Here is a 14,827-nt window from a genome sequence, read left to right on the forward strand (position 1 = left end):
GACTCTTCTCCGCCATTGCAGAGGAGCTGCCCCTGTGGAGCTGCCAGCATATAACAAACTGGAAAAATGTGGGTTGATTTCTCCCACTTCCACATGCATCACACTGCTAAACACATCGTTGCATAACACGCTAACCGCACCTTGGTGATTATCACAGACAACATGGAAACACTTCTCACAAAGGCCACCCGCTGTGCACCCCTGTCTGCCCAGCTGCCAGCAGGCCGTGACCCTAGCTCTGCCAAGACTTTATTAGAAACTGTGCTGATTTCCCGGATAGATTTCCCGGATAATTTGGGCAACCAAACTGTGAAAATCGGGGGACCTGCTCTCCATCCATTGAAGCCCGTACAGCACAGTTCATGATGCAGGACATGGGGCACTGTATGGTGTTCATGGTATGTGTCACAATGTTCACCACGATTCTGCGTGCAGGGCATGTTTTAGTATGTAGACTGTGTTGCACTTTTTTACAGGGTATGGTAGGTTATGCTTGGTGTGTTGCATATTTCAGGGTGCTGGGCATGTGGCACAGCCTAGATCAAGGTAAAGAGCAGAATGTATTCTCTCTGGTATGACGTAGTGCATATGGGGATGTGCAGGCTTTTATCACACTGCGGGGTGTTTATGGTGATTGTAAGGTATGCAATGCATGGTACCTCTGGAGACTTACTTCAAACCCTGATTGATAACAAAAACACCCCGCTGTGGGGGTACCACTGTGTCTCACACTGACACAGACTTACAAGAAAGGTAGTTGGGGAGGATTAGAACAGGCCCTGATCTGCCCAGCGCCCACAATTGTTTGGTTCCTAAAATGTCCTCAGTCAGAGAAAAGGCATTCAAAACAGATTTCTTGCTGCCTGGGTCTCTCGTTATGCAACTGAACTGGCAAAGAAAAATGTGAACTAAAAGATGTAATTGCTGTGGGCCCGTTTTGCAGCTGCGTCTATGAAGCTCTGACCTGCCAAACACACAGAGACCAGACCGCAGCCACGCTGTTCGGGTACCCTCTCAGTCCCAACGCCCCGTTGGTGCAGTGGAACGTGGACGTAGTTGCCTGTTGGGCATTGGTGCCAACAAGCTGAAACTTTCAGGAGATGGGAAGTGTGTTCTGTTTGTGAGGCTTTGCTAAAATACTTTTTTACGATTTTAGACCAGATGTATTTCTAAATATACTGAATGGCTGCAGCTAGATATAAATTGACATACACCATTTGTAGTGTGAACTCCATTATCCACTCTATAAACTTGTTTCTAAGCACTCTTAAGTACTTTTTTATTAATTCATGGAGCCATTTTTCAGTATTGGAATATACTAAATGTAGGTTACCTTTCTGAACCTATAACATATAACATGCCAAGTGTTTAACATTTCATACCTTTTATGACTTCTTCAAGGAGGTGACTAAACTAGACTAAAGCCAAATTCTTTTTAGTGGTCACACTCTGGCTGCGAGCCCATGGAATCCCAATGTATAGGAGACATGCCTTCACGTATCCATTGTGTCTGTGGGCTCTTTCAGATAACATGAGCCCTCGAGCTACTCAGGTATGCTTAGGTTGCTGGAGTGTCCGAGTGCCGAGACAGGGTCATGTAGGCACGTGCTGAAGCATAGCTAAGGGGCAACATAGCGCTGTAGATATGAAAGACTACTGGGGAACATTTCAGAATCCTATACAAAAGTGGAAATGGGGAGTTAAATGACCAGGGGAGTTCTGTTCGTGATGTGCCCACTTTGGAAAAAGTGTCTGGGAGTTTTGTTATCGGCTGGGAAAGAAGTGGTCACTGGAAAGCTTAGTTTCTAGCTCTCTCCATACCTGGAGAAGTGAAGGAGCAAGCCGTATTGTTCCTGGATGTCATTCCAGATACCGGGAGCACATCTTGAGAAGACTTGTTGCGTGGCCCTTTTTTGTTTTGCCCAGCTTGATTGTGGGTTGTGCTGTGTTGTGGCCTTGTATGCTGCCTTGGCTGAGATGGTGAGTTTAGGCCAGGTAGGGTAGCAGTTGTTTGTACCAATTAGGTAGTGCAGCAGCTCTTCATTATAAGATGTGCACGGAGGGGCATCGAAGAGAGGCTCATAATGGTATGAGTGGTTTGGCAGTACTCGTGCGGCCATTTGACTAAAGGCAGTCGTGGCTCGTGGGGGTTATTAGGGGTGGGGCAGCACGAAGGGGGAGTGTTGTGGTAGGGGTTTAAAAATGTTTTTTTTTTTTTTTTTAAATGGAGGAAAAAAAAAAACTTACCTCCGCGCCGCCACTCCTCCGTGTCCGCAGCAGGCAGGCACATGCTCCCAGCCTGCCCTGCAGCCAATCCTGAGGCTGCTCTGAGCAGCGTTAGGATTGGCTGGGAGTGTCCAGCCAGGGCATTCCCAGGCAGACTGGGAGCCTGTGCAGGCTCTCTCCAGCCCGGCAACACAGTGCCCGGCTGGAGAGACCACAGTGCGCATGTGTGTTTGGTCGGCCCAAGACGGCCAGCCAAACAATCATGCGCAATGAGGGGAGTGCACAGTGCACTCCCCTCGTCCCATCATCCCCAATGCCCTGCCCCTTTAACAATGAAAGGATGATAAACTTTGTTGGTTATCTTTTCATTGTTAAAGGATTTTCATCGGTTGCTGCTGGCTTACTGGGGAGAAGGGAGGGGGCTCCTCCGCCATGGCATAGGAGCCACCACTGAGTAAAGGGACAGGAAATAATTATGGTTGCCGGTGTGAAAGGTGTGTCACCATGGACCATGGCATGTGCACTGTTTCTCAAGTGTGATGTGCAAAAGTAGTTTTATTATGCACTGAAGAGGTAGATAGGATTATGCTCTCAGAGAATTCTTGGTGATGGTGGTTTTAAAGGTTCTATCTAATGAATGTGTTTTATTTAATGGCTGCTAAGAATGGGGTGTGAATGTGATCTTGTGTAGGACACTCCACTTCATGCAACACGTGTTTTCTGTCAGTACTTATCTTTAAAAATCTGTAAAAACAGGAAAATGGGGCCTCAATCAGAAGAAAGCAAAGAAGGACCCGGGCGAAGATTCGAAGGGAGGTCTGGCTTGGGTTACAAAGTTCGAGCAACTTCCAGGTGTGATGTATTGCTGTGAGAGGGATTGGCAACTTTCAAACATTTTTCTTGTCTGCGTTTGCTGCCATAAAAACGAAAATGCGTCACAACTTCACTTCTTTGTTCATCGAGCCAGGCAGAGAAATGGCGCCAAAGCGTCTCGAACTCTCCTCACTTGTCATCAGCGCAGCTCCAGTGTATACAGCCAGAGGGAACAGGCTACAGCGGATGTGAGGAAGGGGAAAGAATCCGATAAGGAATGTAAAAAATGTTGATTTATACGGGATATGTGGAAACAGCCTCGTCACAATATTTCCTGTGACCTGTACACTTCCTGCATCAGCCAAAGTGCCTTTATAGCGTCTCTGAGCACAGTTCCCGTCAAATGCTTCTTCCGGAACACAGCTGCATATTTATGTGTTGTTGTCTTGTACGGTGCCTCGTGGCACTGGGCAAACATTCCATAGCGCCAACTCTTAATTCTATCCGTGTTTTTAGAGTTGTCGCCTGTTCAGCGTCATTCCTTCAGCCTCTGTAGGGCGGTCTCCCCACAGGCCGGGGGGGGGGGGGGGGGGAGGAGGAGGGGGGTTTAGCTTCAATCGGTGCAGCAGCTGCAGTGGCACCGGGTCTCAGAGGCCTGAGGGGCCCACTGAACCCGGAATATTGCTGGATTTGTAACTCAAACAGCAGCCAGGGGGCCCATTTCTTTCCTCCCACTAGGGCCTGTGACACATTGGCTATGACACCTTATCTGCAAGCCTCTGGTTGGCAACTTTTGCGAGCCCGTGAGTCACCTAAAAATGCATCTTTTGAAGGAAGATTGAGGCAATCAGGAACAAATGGGGCAGGGACATTTTAAGGATTTTGGGTGCCCATGGCCAAAAATATTTTTGGGGCCCCCTTTCAGAACAGCTTTGAATTTATGAACCAGTTTCAGCTTTTTCGACAGTGCACAGACACACTGGTCCAAATTCTAAATGTGTTTGCAGATAGTGATGTGTGTTTTCAATGTTGTAATTTAACAGCAGCTCGCTAATATTACTGCAAATAATCTCTGTGTCAACCTCCTATTTCTCATGTGAGGTTCTGTTTTGTTCTAAAATAATTTGTTTATGGATGCTGCATGAAACATAAACACAGCATTTCTCTGCACAATGTATGTAAATAGACTCTTACACTGCACCCACGTTAAAAATAACTTAAAGGAAAACGGTATTTAAAACAATATGTATAACAGGGTCTGGAAAGCTGGGGCCCTGAGCCCGAGCCCACTTTACCCATGCCTTAAATTGTCTCTGAAATGGGGCAAATCAGCAATCAATCAATCAGGAATTTGTAAAGCGCACTACTCACCCATGAGGGTCTCAAGGCGCTGAGGTGGGTGGGGAGGCGTTGCTACTGCTTGAACAGCCAGGTCTTGAGAGGTCTCCTGAAGGTAAGGAGGTCTTTGGTCTGACCAGGTGGGTGGGAAGAGTGTTCGACGTCTTGGCGGCGAGGTGCAAGAATGATCTGCCGCCGGTTGTAGTTCTGCGGATGCATGGGACGGTTGCGAGGGCGGCGGAGCGGAGATGCCGGGTCGGGGTGTAGAAGGAGAGCCGTCTGTTGCGGTATTCTGGTCCGGTGTTGTGCAGTGCTTTGTGAGCGTGGGAGAGAGCACCAGCAGTGAAAACTGGAGTGGTTGTAAGATGAGAGTATGAATACTCTAGAGCCTTCCAGAGAGTAGTTCCCTCGATCTCAGTCTGAGAATGAGCAAGGCGCTGGAAGGAGAGCAGTAGGTAGGTTGGCCTTCAAGGCCTCGCCCTGTCAACCCAGTTGCTGGTGTCATGTGTGCTGTGCTAAGGCAGTGCTACTTTGTGCTTTTGGTTGCAAGCGGTTGCCACTGGCATGCATTTTTGGAAATGGGGACTTATTTTTCATCATTAGACTTTGACTCAGAGCAAGCGAGATAAAGGCAAAAAGAAGGAGAAAGGGACAGTAACAAAGGGAGAACGCAGAGATGAAAACCTTCATGAGTGAGATGCAGATGCAGGGTGTAATGCAGTGGCAGGTGCCGCAAATCTCAAGGGGCGCAACGGGCGGGTGGATGGGGGAAGGGGGGAAAAAATATATATTTTTAAAAACCCTAAAAAAACGTACCTTCACTGACACCGTCGGCCGCCTCGCGCTCCTCCTCTGGTGTCCTAGCATTCACCAGCACAGGCTTCCCAGCAATCCTGGTGCTGCTCTTATGCTAAACCTAGCATGAAAGCAGCGTCAGGATTTGTCTGAGCGGCTCAGACTGCCACTCAGACACAACCCTGGGGTCTGTGCAGTTTCTCGACCCCGGCTGCTCAACACAGCCGGGTTGCAGAAACCTAACTGCGCATGTGTGTTTGGCCGGCCTAAGAAGGCCAGCCAAACACACATGCGCACTTAGGTGCACTCTCTCCTCCACCCCCTCCCATCTCCCCCCTCCTGTGACCCAGCCCCGCCCATCCCTGCACATGCTGCTGGCTGAGCCAGCAGCTGTAAAATTAAACAATAATTAAATATTGTTTTATTTTACAGCTCCTGGCTCTTAGCCAGGGGAGTGACGCTCCTTGGCCATTGCGAAGGAGCCGCCGCTGGTGTAATGTGTTGTGAGAAAGGGACATGAGGTGGTACAAACCATGGCATCCCTGGTTTTATTCCACCTCATGTCAACAACATTGTCACTCAGTAGCACTAGGTCCTAAGAAAAACCTGAAGCCCATGCACTTACTTTGATTTATTTGTTTTTACAAATACAGCACTGGTCTGAAGCATTGTGTATCTGAGTGAACGATGGCATGTGTAGCTGCAGATACACATGCTTTGCACATCCCGCCATCTAGTGTTGGGCTCGGAGTGTTACAAGTTGTTTTTCTTCTAAGAAGTCTTTTCGAGTTACGAGATCGAGGGACTCCTCCCCTTTCGTCTCCATTGCGCATGGGCGTCGACTCCATCTTAGATTGTTTTCTTTCCGCCATCGGGTTCGGACGTGTTCTTTTTCGCTCTGCGTTTCGGTTAGGAAAGATAGTTAGAATCTCGGAAAATTCGACGGTATTGTTTGCGTTCGGTTTCGGGTTAGTTACAACAGATCGACACCGAATTTTGAAGAGCTCCGGTGGCCCTTTGGGGTTTTTGATCCCCCGTCGGGGCCTGGTCGGCCCGACCACGTGTCTCTTCAAGGCTAATGGAACGGACCCCATTCCGCTTCTGCCCCAAATGTCACAACAAATATCCATATACAGATCAGCATCTGGTCTGTAACTTGTGTTTGTCTCCAGAACACAAAGAAGATACTTGTGAAGCCTGTCGAGCGTTTCGGTCGAGGAAGACATTAAGAGACCGAAGAGCAAGAAGACTACAGATGGCGTCGGCGCCGACAGGACAAAAACACTTAGAGGAGGAAGAAGAAACCTTCTCCATCGAGGATTCGGACTCGGACGAGGTCGATCCCGAACAGACGCCAAAAACCGTGAGTAAGACGTCGACACACAAAACTCACGGAACGACCACTAAAGCCCAGGGAACGCCACCACCAGCAGGCCATGGCTTAACCCGAAAAATAGGTGACCGATCATCGGCGCCGAAAAAGGGCACGCATGTGTCGAAGACATCCGACTCCGGTCGAGATACCGGCACAGAGCAGACTCGACCCCGAGACAGCGGGTCAGAGCAAGTTCGGCACCGAGAGGGCGGCACCGAAACGAGTCGGCACCGAGAGACCGGAACGCCGAAAATTAAAAAAGTGTCGTCGGAGCCGAAAAAGACTGCCGAAAAAGTTTCCATTCCGAAACATCCGGCCTCGGAACCGAAAACAAGTTCCTACACCGAGGTACAGGGACTGTCCTCACAAATGCAAGGACATAGGTTCGGACAAGAGCTAGAGTCAATGGAGCCAGACTACACTCAGAGAAGGCTCCACATCCAAAAGGACACAGGGAAGATAAGTACTCTTCCCCCAATTAGGATGAAAAGAAGACTTGCCTTTCAAGAAAAAGACAAGCAGCCACAGACAAAGGTGGCAAGACAAGTAACACCGCCACTATCTCCACCACACTCAACACACACATCACCGGTAGCCACTCCACCACTGATGCAGTCCCCAACTCATACTGGAATGAGTCAGGATGATCCCGACGCATGGGATCTTTATGATGCGCCAGTATCAGATAACAGTCCAGACTGCTATCCAGCGAGACCGTCCCCACCTGAGGACAGTACAACCTACACACAGGTGGTGTCAAGAGCAGCGGCGTTTCATAATGTCACCCTGCATGCAGAACCTATTGAGGATGACTTTTTATTTAACACACTATCCTCCACACATAGCCAATACCAAAGTCTCCCTATGCTACCTGGAATGCTAAAACACTCCAAACAGGTGTTTCAAGAGCCTGTGAAGAGCAGGGCCATAACTCCAAGGGTGGAGAAGAAATACAAGCCACCGCCAACAGACCCTGTGTACATCACGCAGCAATTAACACCAGACTCTGTGGTAGTAGGGGCAGCTCGCAAGAGAGCGAACTCACACACCTCGGGAGACGCACCACCTCCAGACAAGGAGAGTCGCAAGTTCGACACTGCGGGGAAAAGGGTTGCAGCACAAGCGGCCAACCAATGGCGCATTGCCAACTCACAGGCATTGCTGGCGAGATATGATAGGGCTCATTGGGACGAAATGCAACATTTCATTGAACACTTACCCAAAGAGTTCCAAAAAAGGGCACAACAGGAGGTGGAGGAAGGACAGAGTATCTCAAACAATCAGATACGCTCGGCAATGGATGCAGCAGATACAGCTGCTAGAACAGTAAATACAGAAGTGACCATAAGGAGACACGCATGGCTTCGTACATCAGGATTCAAGCCGGAAATACAACAAGCCGTGCTCAATATGCCATTTAACGGACAGCAGTTGTTTGGGCCGGAGGTGGACACTGCTATCGAAAAACTTAAAAAGGACACTGATACGGCCAAAGCCATGGGCGCACTCTACTCCTCACAGAGCAGAGGCACATTTCGCAAAACACAGTTTCGAGGGGGGTTTCAAGGACAAAGCACAGAATCCTCAACCTCACAAACAAGGCCCACTTATCAGAGCCAATATCAGCGGGGAAGTTTTCGGGGACAATATAGAGGGGGCCAATTCCAAAAGAGTAGAGGGAAGTTCCAAAGTCCCAAAACTCCTCAAAACAAGCAGTGACTTCGACGTCACAAATCCCCAACACTTAACACCTGTGGGGGGGGGAGACTAACCAAGTTCTACAAACATTGGGAGGAAATAACAACAGACACTTGGGTCCTAGCAATTATCCAGCATGGTTATTGCATAGAATTTCTCAAATTCCCTCCAAATGTCCCACCGAAAACGCACAATATGTCAAAACAACACATGGATCTTCTAGAACTAGAAATCCAAGCGTTGTTTCAAAAAGATGCAATAGAACTGGTACCAATTCATCAGAGAGGAACAGAAGTTTACTCGCTGTACTTTCTCATACCCAAAAAGGACAAAACTCTAAGACCTATTTTAGATATCAGAACATTAAATACCTACATCAAATCAGATCACTTTCACATGGTGACATTACAGGACGTAATCCCATTGCTCAAACAACAAGACTGCATGACAACACTAGACCTAAAGGATGCATACTTCCATATACCGATACATCCTTCACACAGAAAGTACTTAGGGTTTGTGTTCCAAGGGGTACATTACCAATTCAAAGTGTTGCCATTCGGGATAACAACTGCGCCAAGAGTTTTTACAAAATGCCTGGCAGTAGTGGCTGCACATATCAGGAGGCAGCAAATACATGTCTTTCCGTACCTAGACGATTGGTTAATCAAAACCAATACGCAAGAACGGTGTTCACAACTCACAAAGTATGTCATAGAAACCCTCCACAAACTAGGTTTCTCACTCAACTACACAAAGTCACACCTTCAGCCGTGTCAAACACAGCAATACTTAGGAGCGACAATCAACACAACAAAAGGGATTGCCACTCCAAGTCCACAAAGGGTACAGGCATTTCACAATGTAATACAGGCCATGTATCCAAAACAGAAGATACAAGTCAAGATGGTGATGAAACTACTAGGCATGATGTCCTCATGCACAGCCATTGTCCCAAATGCAAGGTTGCACATGCGGCCCTTACAACAGTGCCTAGCATCACAATGGTCACAGGCACAGGGTCAACTTCTAGATCTAGTGTTGATAAACCGCCAAACATACACCTCGCTTCAATGGTGGAACAATATAAATTTAAATCAAGGGCGGCCTTTCCAAGACCTAGTGCTTCAATACGTAATAACGACAGATGCCTCCATGATAGGGTGGGGAGCACACCTCAATCAACATAGCATCCAAGGACAATGGGACACTCAGCAGAGACAGTTTCACATAAATCACTTAGAACTACTGGCAGTATTTCTAGCGTTAAAGGCATTTCAACCCATAATAAGCCACAAACACATTCTTGTCAAAACAGACAACATGACAACAATGTATTATCTGAACAAACAGGGAGGAACACACTCGACACAGTTGTGTCTCCTGGCACAGAGAATATGGCATTGGGCGATTCACAACCACATTCGTCTAATAGCACAGTTTATTCCAGGGATTCAGAATCAGTTAGCAGACAATCTCTCTCGGGATCACCAACAAATCCACGAATGGGAGATTCACCCCCAAATACTAAACACTTACTTCCAAAGATGGGGAACACCACAAATAGACCTATTTGCAACAAAAGAAAACGCAAAATGCCAAAACTTCGCATCCAGGTACCCACAAGATCAATCTCAGGGTAATGCGTTATGGATGAGCTGGTCAGGGATATTTGCATACGCTTTTCCCCCTCTCCCACTCCTTCCGTATCTAGTAAACAAATTGAATCAAAACAAACTCAAACTCATACTAATAGCACCAACCTGGGCAAGACAACCTTGGTACACAACACTACTAGACCTCTCAGTAGTGCCTCATTTCAAGCTTCCAAACAGACCAGATCTGTTAACTCAACACAAACAACAGATCAGGCATCCAAATCCAGCATCACTGAATCTAGCAATTTGGCTCCTGAAGTCTTAGAATTCGGACATCTAGACCTTACACAAGAATGTATGGAGGTCATAAAACAAGCAAGGAAACCAACCACAAGACATTGCTATGCAAATAAGTGGGAAAGATTTGTTTATTATTGCCATAATAATCAAATTCAACCATTACACGCATCTGCTAAAGACATTGTAAGCTACTTACTGCATTTACAAAAGTCAAAGCTAGCTTTTTCATCCAATAAAATACATCTTACCGCAATTTCAGCTTATCTGCAAATTACGCACTCAACTTCATTATTTAGGATCCCAGTCATAAAAGCATTTATGGAGGGCCTAAAGAGAATTATTCCACCAAGAACGCCACCAGTTCCTTCGTGGAACCTTGACATTGTCTTAACACGACTCATGGGCACACCTTTTGAACCCATGCACTCATGTGAGATACAATATTTAACATGGAAAGTAGCGTTTCTCATTGCCATCACATCTCTAAGACGAGTAAGTGAAATACAGGCATTTACCATACAAGAACCCTTTATTCAGATACACAAGCATAAAGTAGTTTTACAAACTAACCCAAAGTTGTTACCAAAAGTCATATCACCGTTTCACTTAAATCAAACAGTAGAACTACCAGTGTTTTTTCCAGAACCAGATTCGGTAGCTGAAAGAGCACTACATACATTAGACATCAAAAGAGCTTTAATGTACCACATTGATAGAACAAAACAAATAAGAAAAACAAAACAACTGTTCATTGCTTTTCAAAAACCTCATACAGGGAATCCAATATCCAAACAAGGCATTGCCAGATGGATAGTTAAATGTATTCAAACTTGTTATCTCAAAGCAAAAAGAGAACTGCCTATAACACCAAAGGCACATTCAACTAGGAAGAAAGGTGCTACTATGGCCTTTCTAGGGAACATTCCAATGACTGAAATATGCAAGGCAGCCAAATGGTCTACGCCTCATACATTCACAAAACATTACTGCGTGGATGTGTTAACAACACAACAAGCCACAGTAGGACAAGCAGTACTACAAACTTTATTTCAAACAACTTCAACTCCTACAGGCTGAGCCACCGCTTTTGGGGAGATAACTGCTTACTAGTCTATGCAAAGCATGTGTATCTGCAGCTACACATGCCATCGAACGGAAAATGTCACTTACCCAGTATACATCTGTTCGTGGCATGAGACGCTGAAGATTCACATGCGCCCACCCGCCTCCCCGGGAGCCTGTAGCCGTTTCGAAGTTGATCTTGAACATTTGTAAATTTGTAAATATATCACTTTAAACACCATTATGTACATACACATTTACTCCATTGCATGGGCACTATTACTATAATACACAACTCCTACCTCACCCTCTGTGGGGAAAACAATCTAAGATGGAGTCGACGCCCATGCGCAATGGAGCCGAAAGGGGAGGAGTCCCTCGATCTCGTGACTCGAAAAGACTTCTTCGAAGAAAAACAACTTGTAACACTCCGAGCCCAACACTAGATGGTGGGATGTGCAAAGCATGTGAATCTGCAGCGTCTCATGCCACGAACAGATGTACACTGGGTAAGTCACAATTTCCATCTGTCACATAGGTGAGTGGTGTTTGAATTAAGGTGATGTTTTTATTCATGTTAGTCTCTCTGATCCCTAGGAACATACTTACTATACCTACAAATTTAGGCAGTAGGCATCTCCTTTTTGGTGGTGTGTGCAAATTTTGTGCAATTTGCTTTCATGTGAGTATGAGAAATTACAGAAAATTTAAGCCTAATTATGCAAATCGCAAAGCCGTCAACTTTTGGTGCAAGGATGCATTTAAACAAGAGCCTCGCAAAAAACTGGTGCTCGCATTCTGTTGTTCCTGCTTTGGGTTGCTTTGCTTAAAAAGCATAACCCGAGATTCCCCACACTAGCAGACATGATCCCGCTCAGACATACTTGCTGGGCAGTCCTCCTGCCTACCATTTCAGACTCAGTGGCTGTAAAACATATAAAAACAATGCAAATGGAAAGCAGCCAGAGGTGAAATTCAGAAGTGTCTCTAGAAAGTAAAACAAGAAATGTCTTCATACTTGAGAGGAAAGCAGGGCAGTGAAGGGAGAGGTGCCTTGATAGTGAAAAATATCTCTTGTCCTCTGTTTTTAAATGAATCACAAAAGATAGTTTGAGTGAAGGGCAAAATGATTGAGGGGGTTATTACAACTTTGGAGGAGGTGTTAATCCGTCCCAAAAGTGACGGTAAAGTGACGGATATACCACCAGCCGTATTACGAGTTCCATAGGATATAATGGACTTGTAATACGGCTGGTGGTATATCCGTCACTTTACCGTCACTTTTAGGATGGATTAACACCTCCTCCAAAGTTGTAATAACCCCCTGACTGTCTTCAAAGTGTGTTGGATTTAAAGTTAGGAACAGACCGTGATGAGTCTGAGTAAGAGGTTTTTCTGCAGTGGAATAACCAAACTTGAAGGGGGGCCCTGCAAAGTATATGGAGGGGCACCCCACACCTCAGGGGCTGTGGGGCTTATGTTACTTCACTTCTATGCTGACTTTTGACCTCATTACCTGAATAGTAGTAAAACATGGAGTAGCTACCCTCACCCCCCCCCCCCCCACCTCAAGAGGCCTCTCTGCCTTTTGTTGCAAAATGTTACACCTAGATTCAAGCTCTGTGGCATCACTGCCTCTAATGTGTCTAAAAGGCAGCGCTCAGTGATCTTTCTTTCTTCAAAACTTTATTTTTTACTTATTCTTGTGTGTTTATTCTATACCTTTGGATTGCAATACTTCAGACCTAGTAGTACATTTTTTTACGTAAATAAGAATCATATGTTCTTGTGATATGCTTCAAAACTATAGACAATTTCTGTACCTGTTCTAAGTACACCTGCTTGTGAGGAAGCTCCTGTGCTTTTCTATTAATCTTGTATGATTATTTTTAAATATAAAATGTTATTGCAAGTGTAGCAATGCCACACTTTATGGTGACGTTTATTTTAAATTTTCCTTTTTGTGATATATGCTTGCAATAACAATGAAAAATAAATGTAACCACTGCACCATCTTGCCAAGGTTAGCTCTATCAGCTTAGAAACACAGGTGAGTAGCCAGAACAACTGTTGTAATCTACTGCCCTCTGCATCATGTGTTGGGCCAGGATGGCTCCTTCCTGAGCATCAAAATGTAACTTACTCTGATGTCATCGCTGTGAAAAGTCATGCAATATCATTTCCGCTGGTGTCATCATTTTGATAATTGGCAATTTCAAAGTCTGAATAAACCTACCTCTTTTAGTCACAGAATGTTGGCAAGTATGAAGCAAAATCACATAGCCATGCTGGGAAGCCCAGTGCTTAATTTGTGTCAGTGTTTTCCAGTGCTCGGCACCAGCACTCAGTTGTAAAACCCTGCACATATTTATGAGGAACAACCACATGGTGGTGCTGTGTGTGTATGTTTAATAAAAGTTAATTACTGGAGCATTAAACTATTGAATATATCTTAAAAAATGATAACATTTGAACTTAAACCTGCAGTTTAAAGGGTCGTGGGTTGTGCCAGCTGCAGTGGACCAGTGAATAATACCGTGGGCCCTGACAAATTAAGCACAGGGGATACCATGGCACACTCTTGCAGCTTGCACAAAAAACTCACTTGGACTTGTTTATAGTCCTCTTCAGCTTCTTCTCCAGTTGCTTCATTCGCCCCATTGCTGCGTTGTATTTGGCCGCCGTCTCCTTGTGCAGAAGTTCGCTGCGCGTCTTTGTCTGCTCCGCATCCATGACCTTGAAGAGGGTGAGAGGAAACAGCTTTTTGAGCCATGTGGCTTACTTGTGGCTTCATGCATTTTTAATCAGTGTATTTCCATAACCTCACATACTAATACATGAGCAAATGAGATTAACCTACTTTGGGAATGCCCAGATGGGAAGGCTTGACAGCTGGGTGCAACAGTATATGCAATATTAATGTACACATACAAAAAAAAAATCAGCAAATATAACAAGTGTACTTTCTCCCGACTGAAAACATACATCATCTAAACAGGGTCTTGTCATTATGGCAATAATACAGATTATAATAATCCCTCTGCAGAGATTCTCAAATCTTGCAATATTTGTTTATAGCTCCTAATTGCTTTTCCACTACATAATGGCTCCAGTGATTTTACTTGAAATTTGTTGAAATGAATTGTCTTTACATCTTCTAAGGCCCCGATTACCACTTCTGGAGCGAATATAATGGCCTGCAATTAGGTTTTGTTCCCCGAATGACAAAGTTGATCGTTTTCTGTGGAATATTTCCCGATCCAGGTGACAAATCAGGTGAGATTTTCCACCTGCTTATAGCAAGCAGAGGATGATGGATGGAGGGCTCGTGGAGATTGGGGTGCGTAGCTTTGGGGTTTAGGGTAGGATTTTCTGTCTGTATGTATTTGTCGTTTCTGTAGTGGAACCATGCCCAAAAGGCAGGGGAGCACTACATGATCCAAAACAAGCCTGGACCCCTGTGCCAAGTCTTTGAGGGATATATTTACTAACATTTCAAGCAACACAGCACAGGAAGTGAAGCTGCTTTGCTGCATTGCTTGAAAGGTAAAGAGCAGAGTAGCTCCATATTTTCAAAGATCTGGTGCATTTGAAATGGGATTTAAAGGTCTGACATGCAGGT

The 14,827-nt window shown here is 45.5% G+C and overlaps 1 protein-coding gene across 1 annotated transcript in view; it reads right to left on the reverse strand.

The window, feature by feature from the left end:
• Positions 1-14,827, reverse strand: part of SH3BP5 (SH3 domain binding protein 5) — a 196,307-nt gene that overhangs the window by 28,561 nt on the left and 152,919 nt on the right. Inside the window, exon 5 of the mRNA XM_069211932.1 lies at positions 13,811-13,941. Within this exon, the coding sequence (XP_069068033.1) occupies positions 13,811-13,941 (131 nt within the window). The remainder of the gene's footprint in view (positions 1-13,810; positions 13,942-14,827) is intronic.

Source organism: Pleurodeles waltl, chromosome 10, assembly GCF_031143425.1.
Source record: "Pleurodeles waltl isolate 20211129_DDA chromosome 10, aPleWal1.hap1.20221129, whole genome shotgun sequence".
NCBI classification, from domain to species: Eukaryota; Metazoa; Chordata; class Amphibia; order Caudata; family Salamandridae; genus Pleurodeles; species Pleurodeles waltl.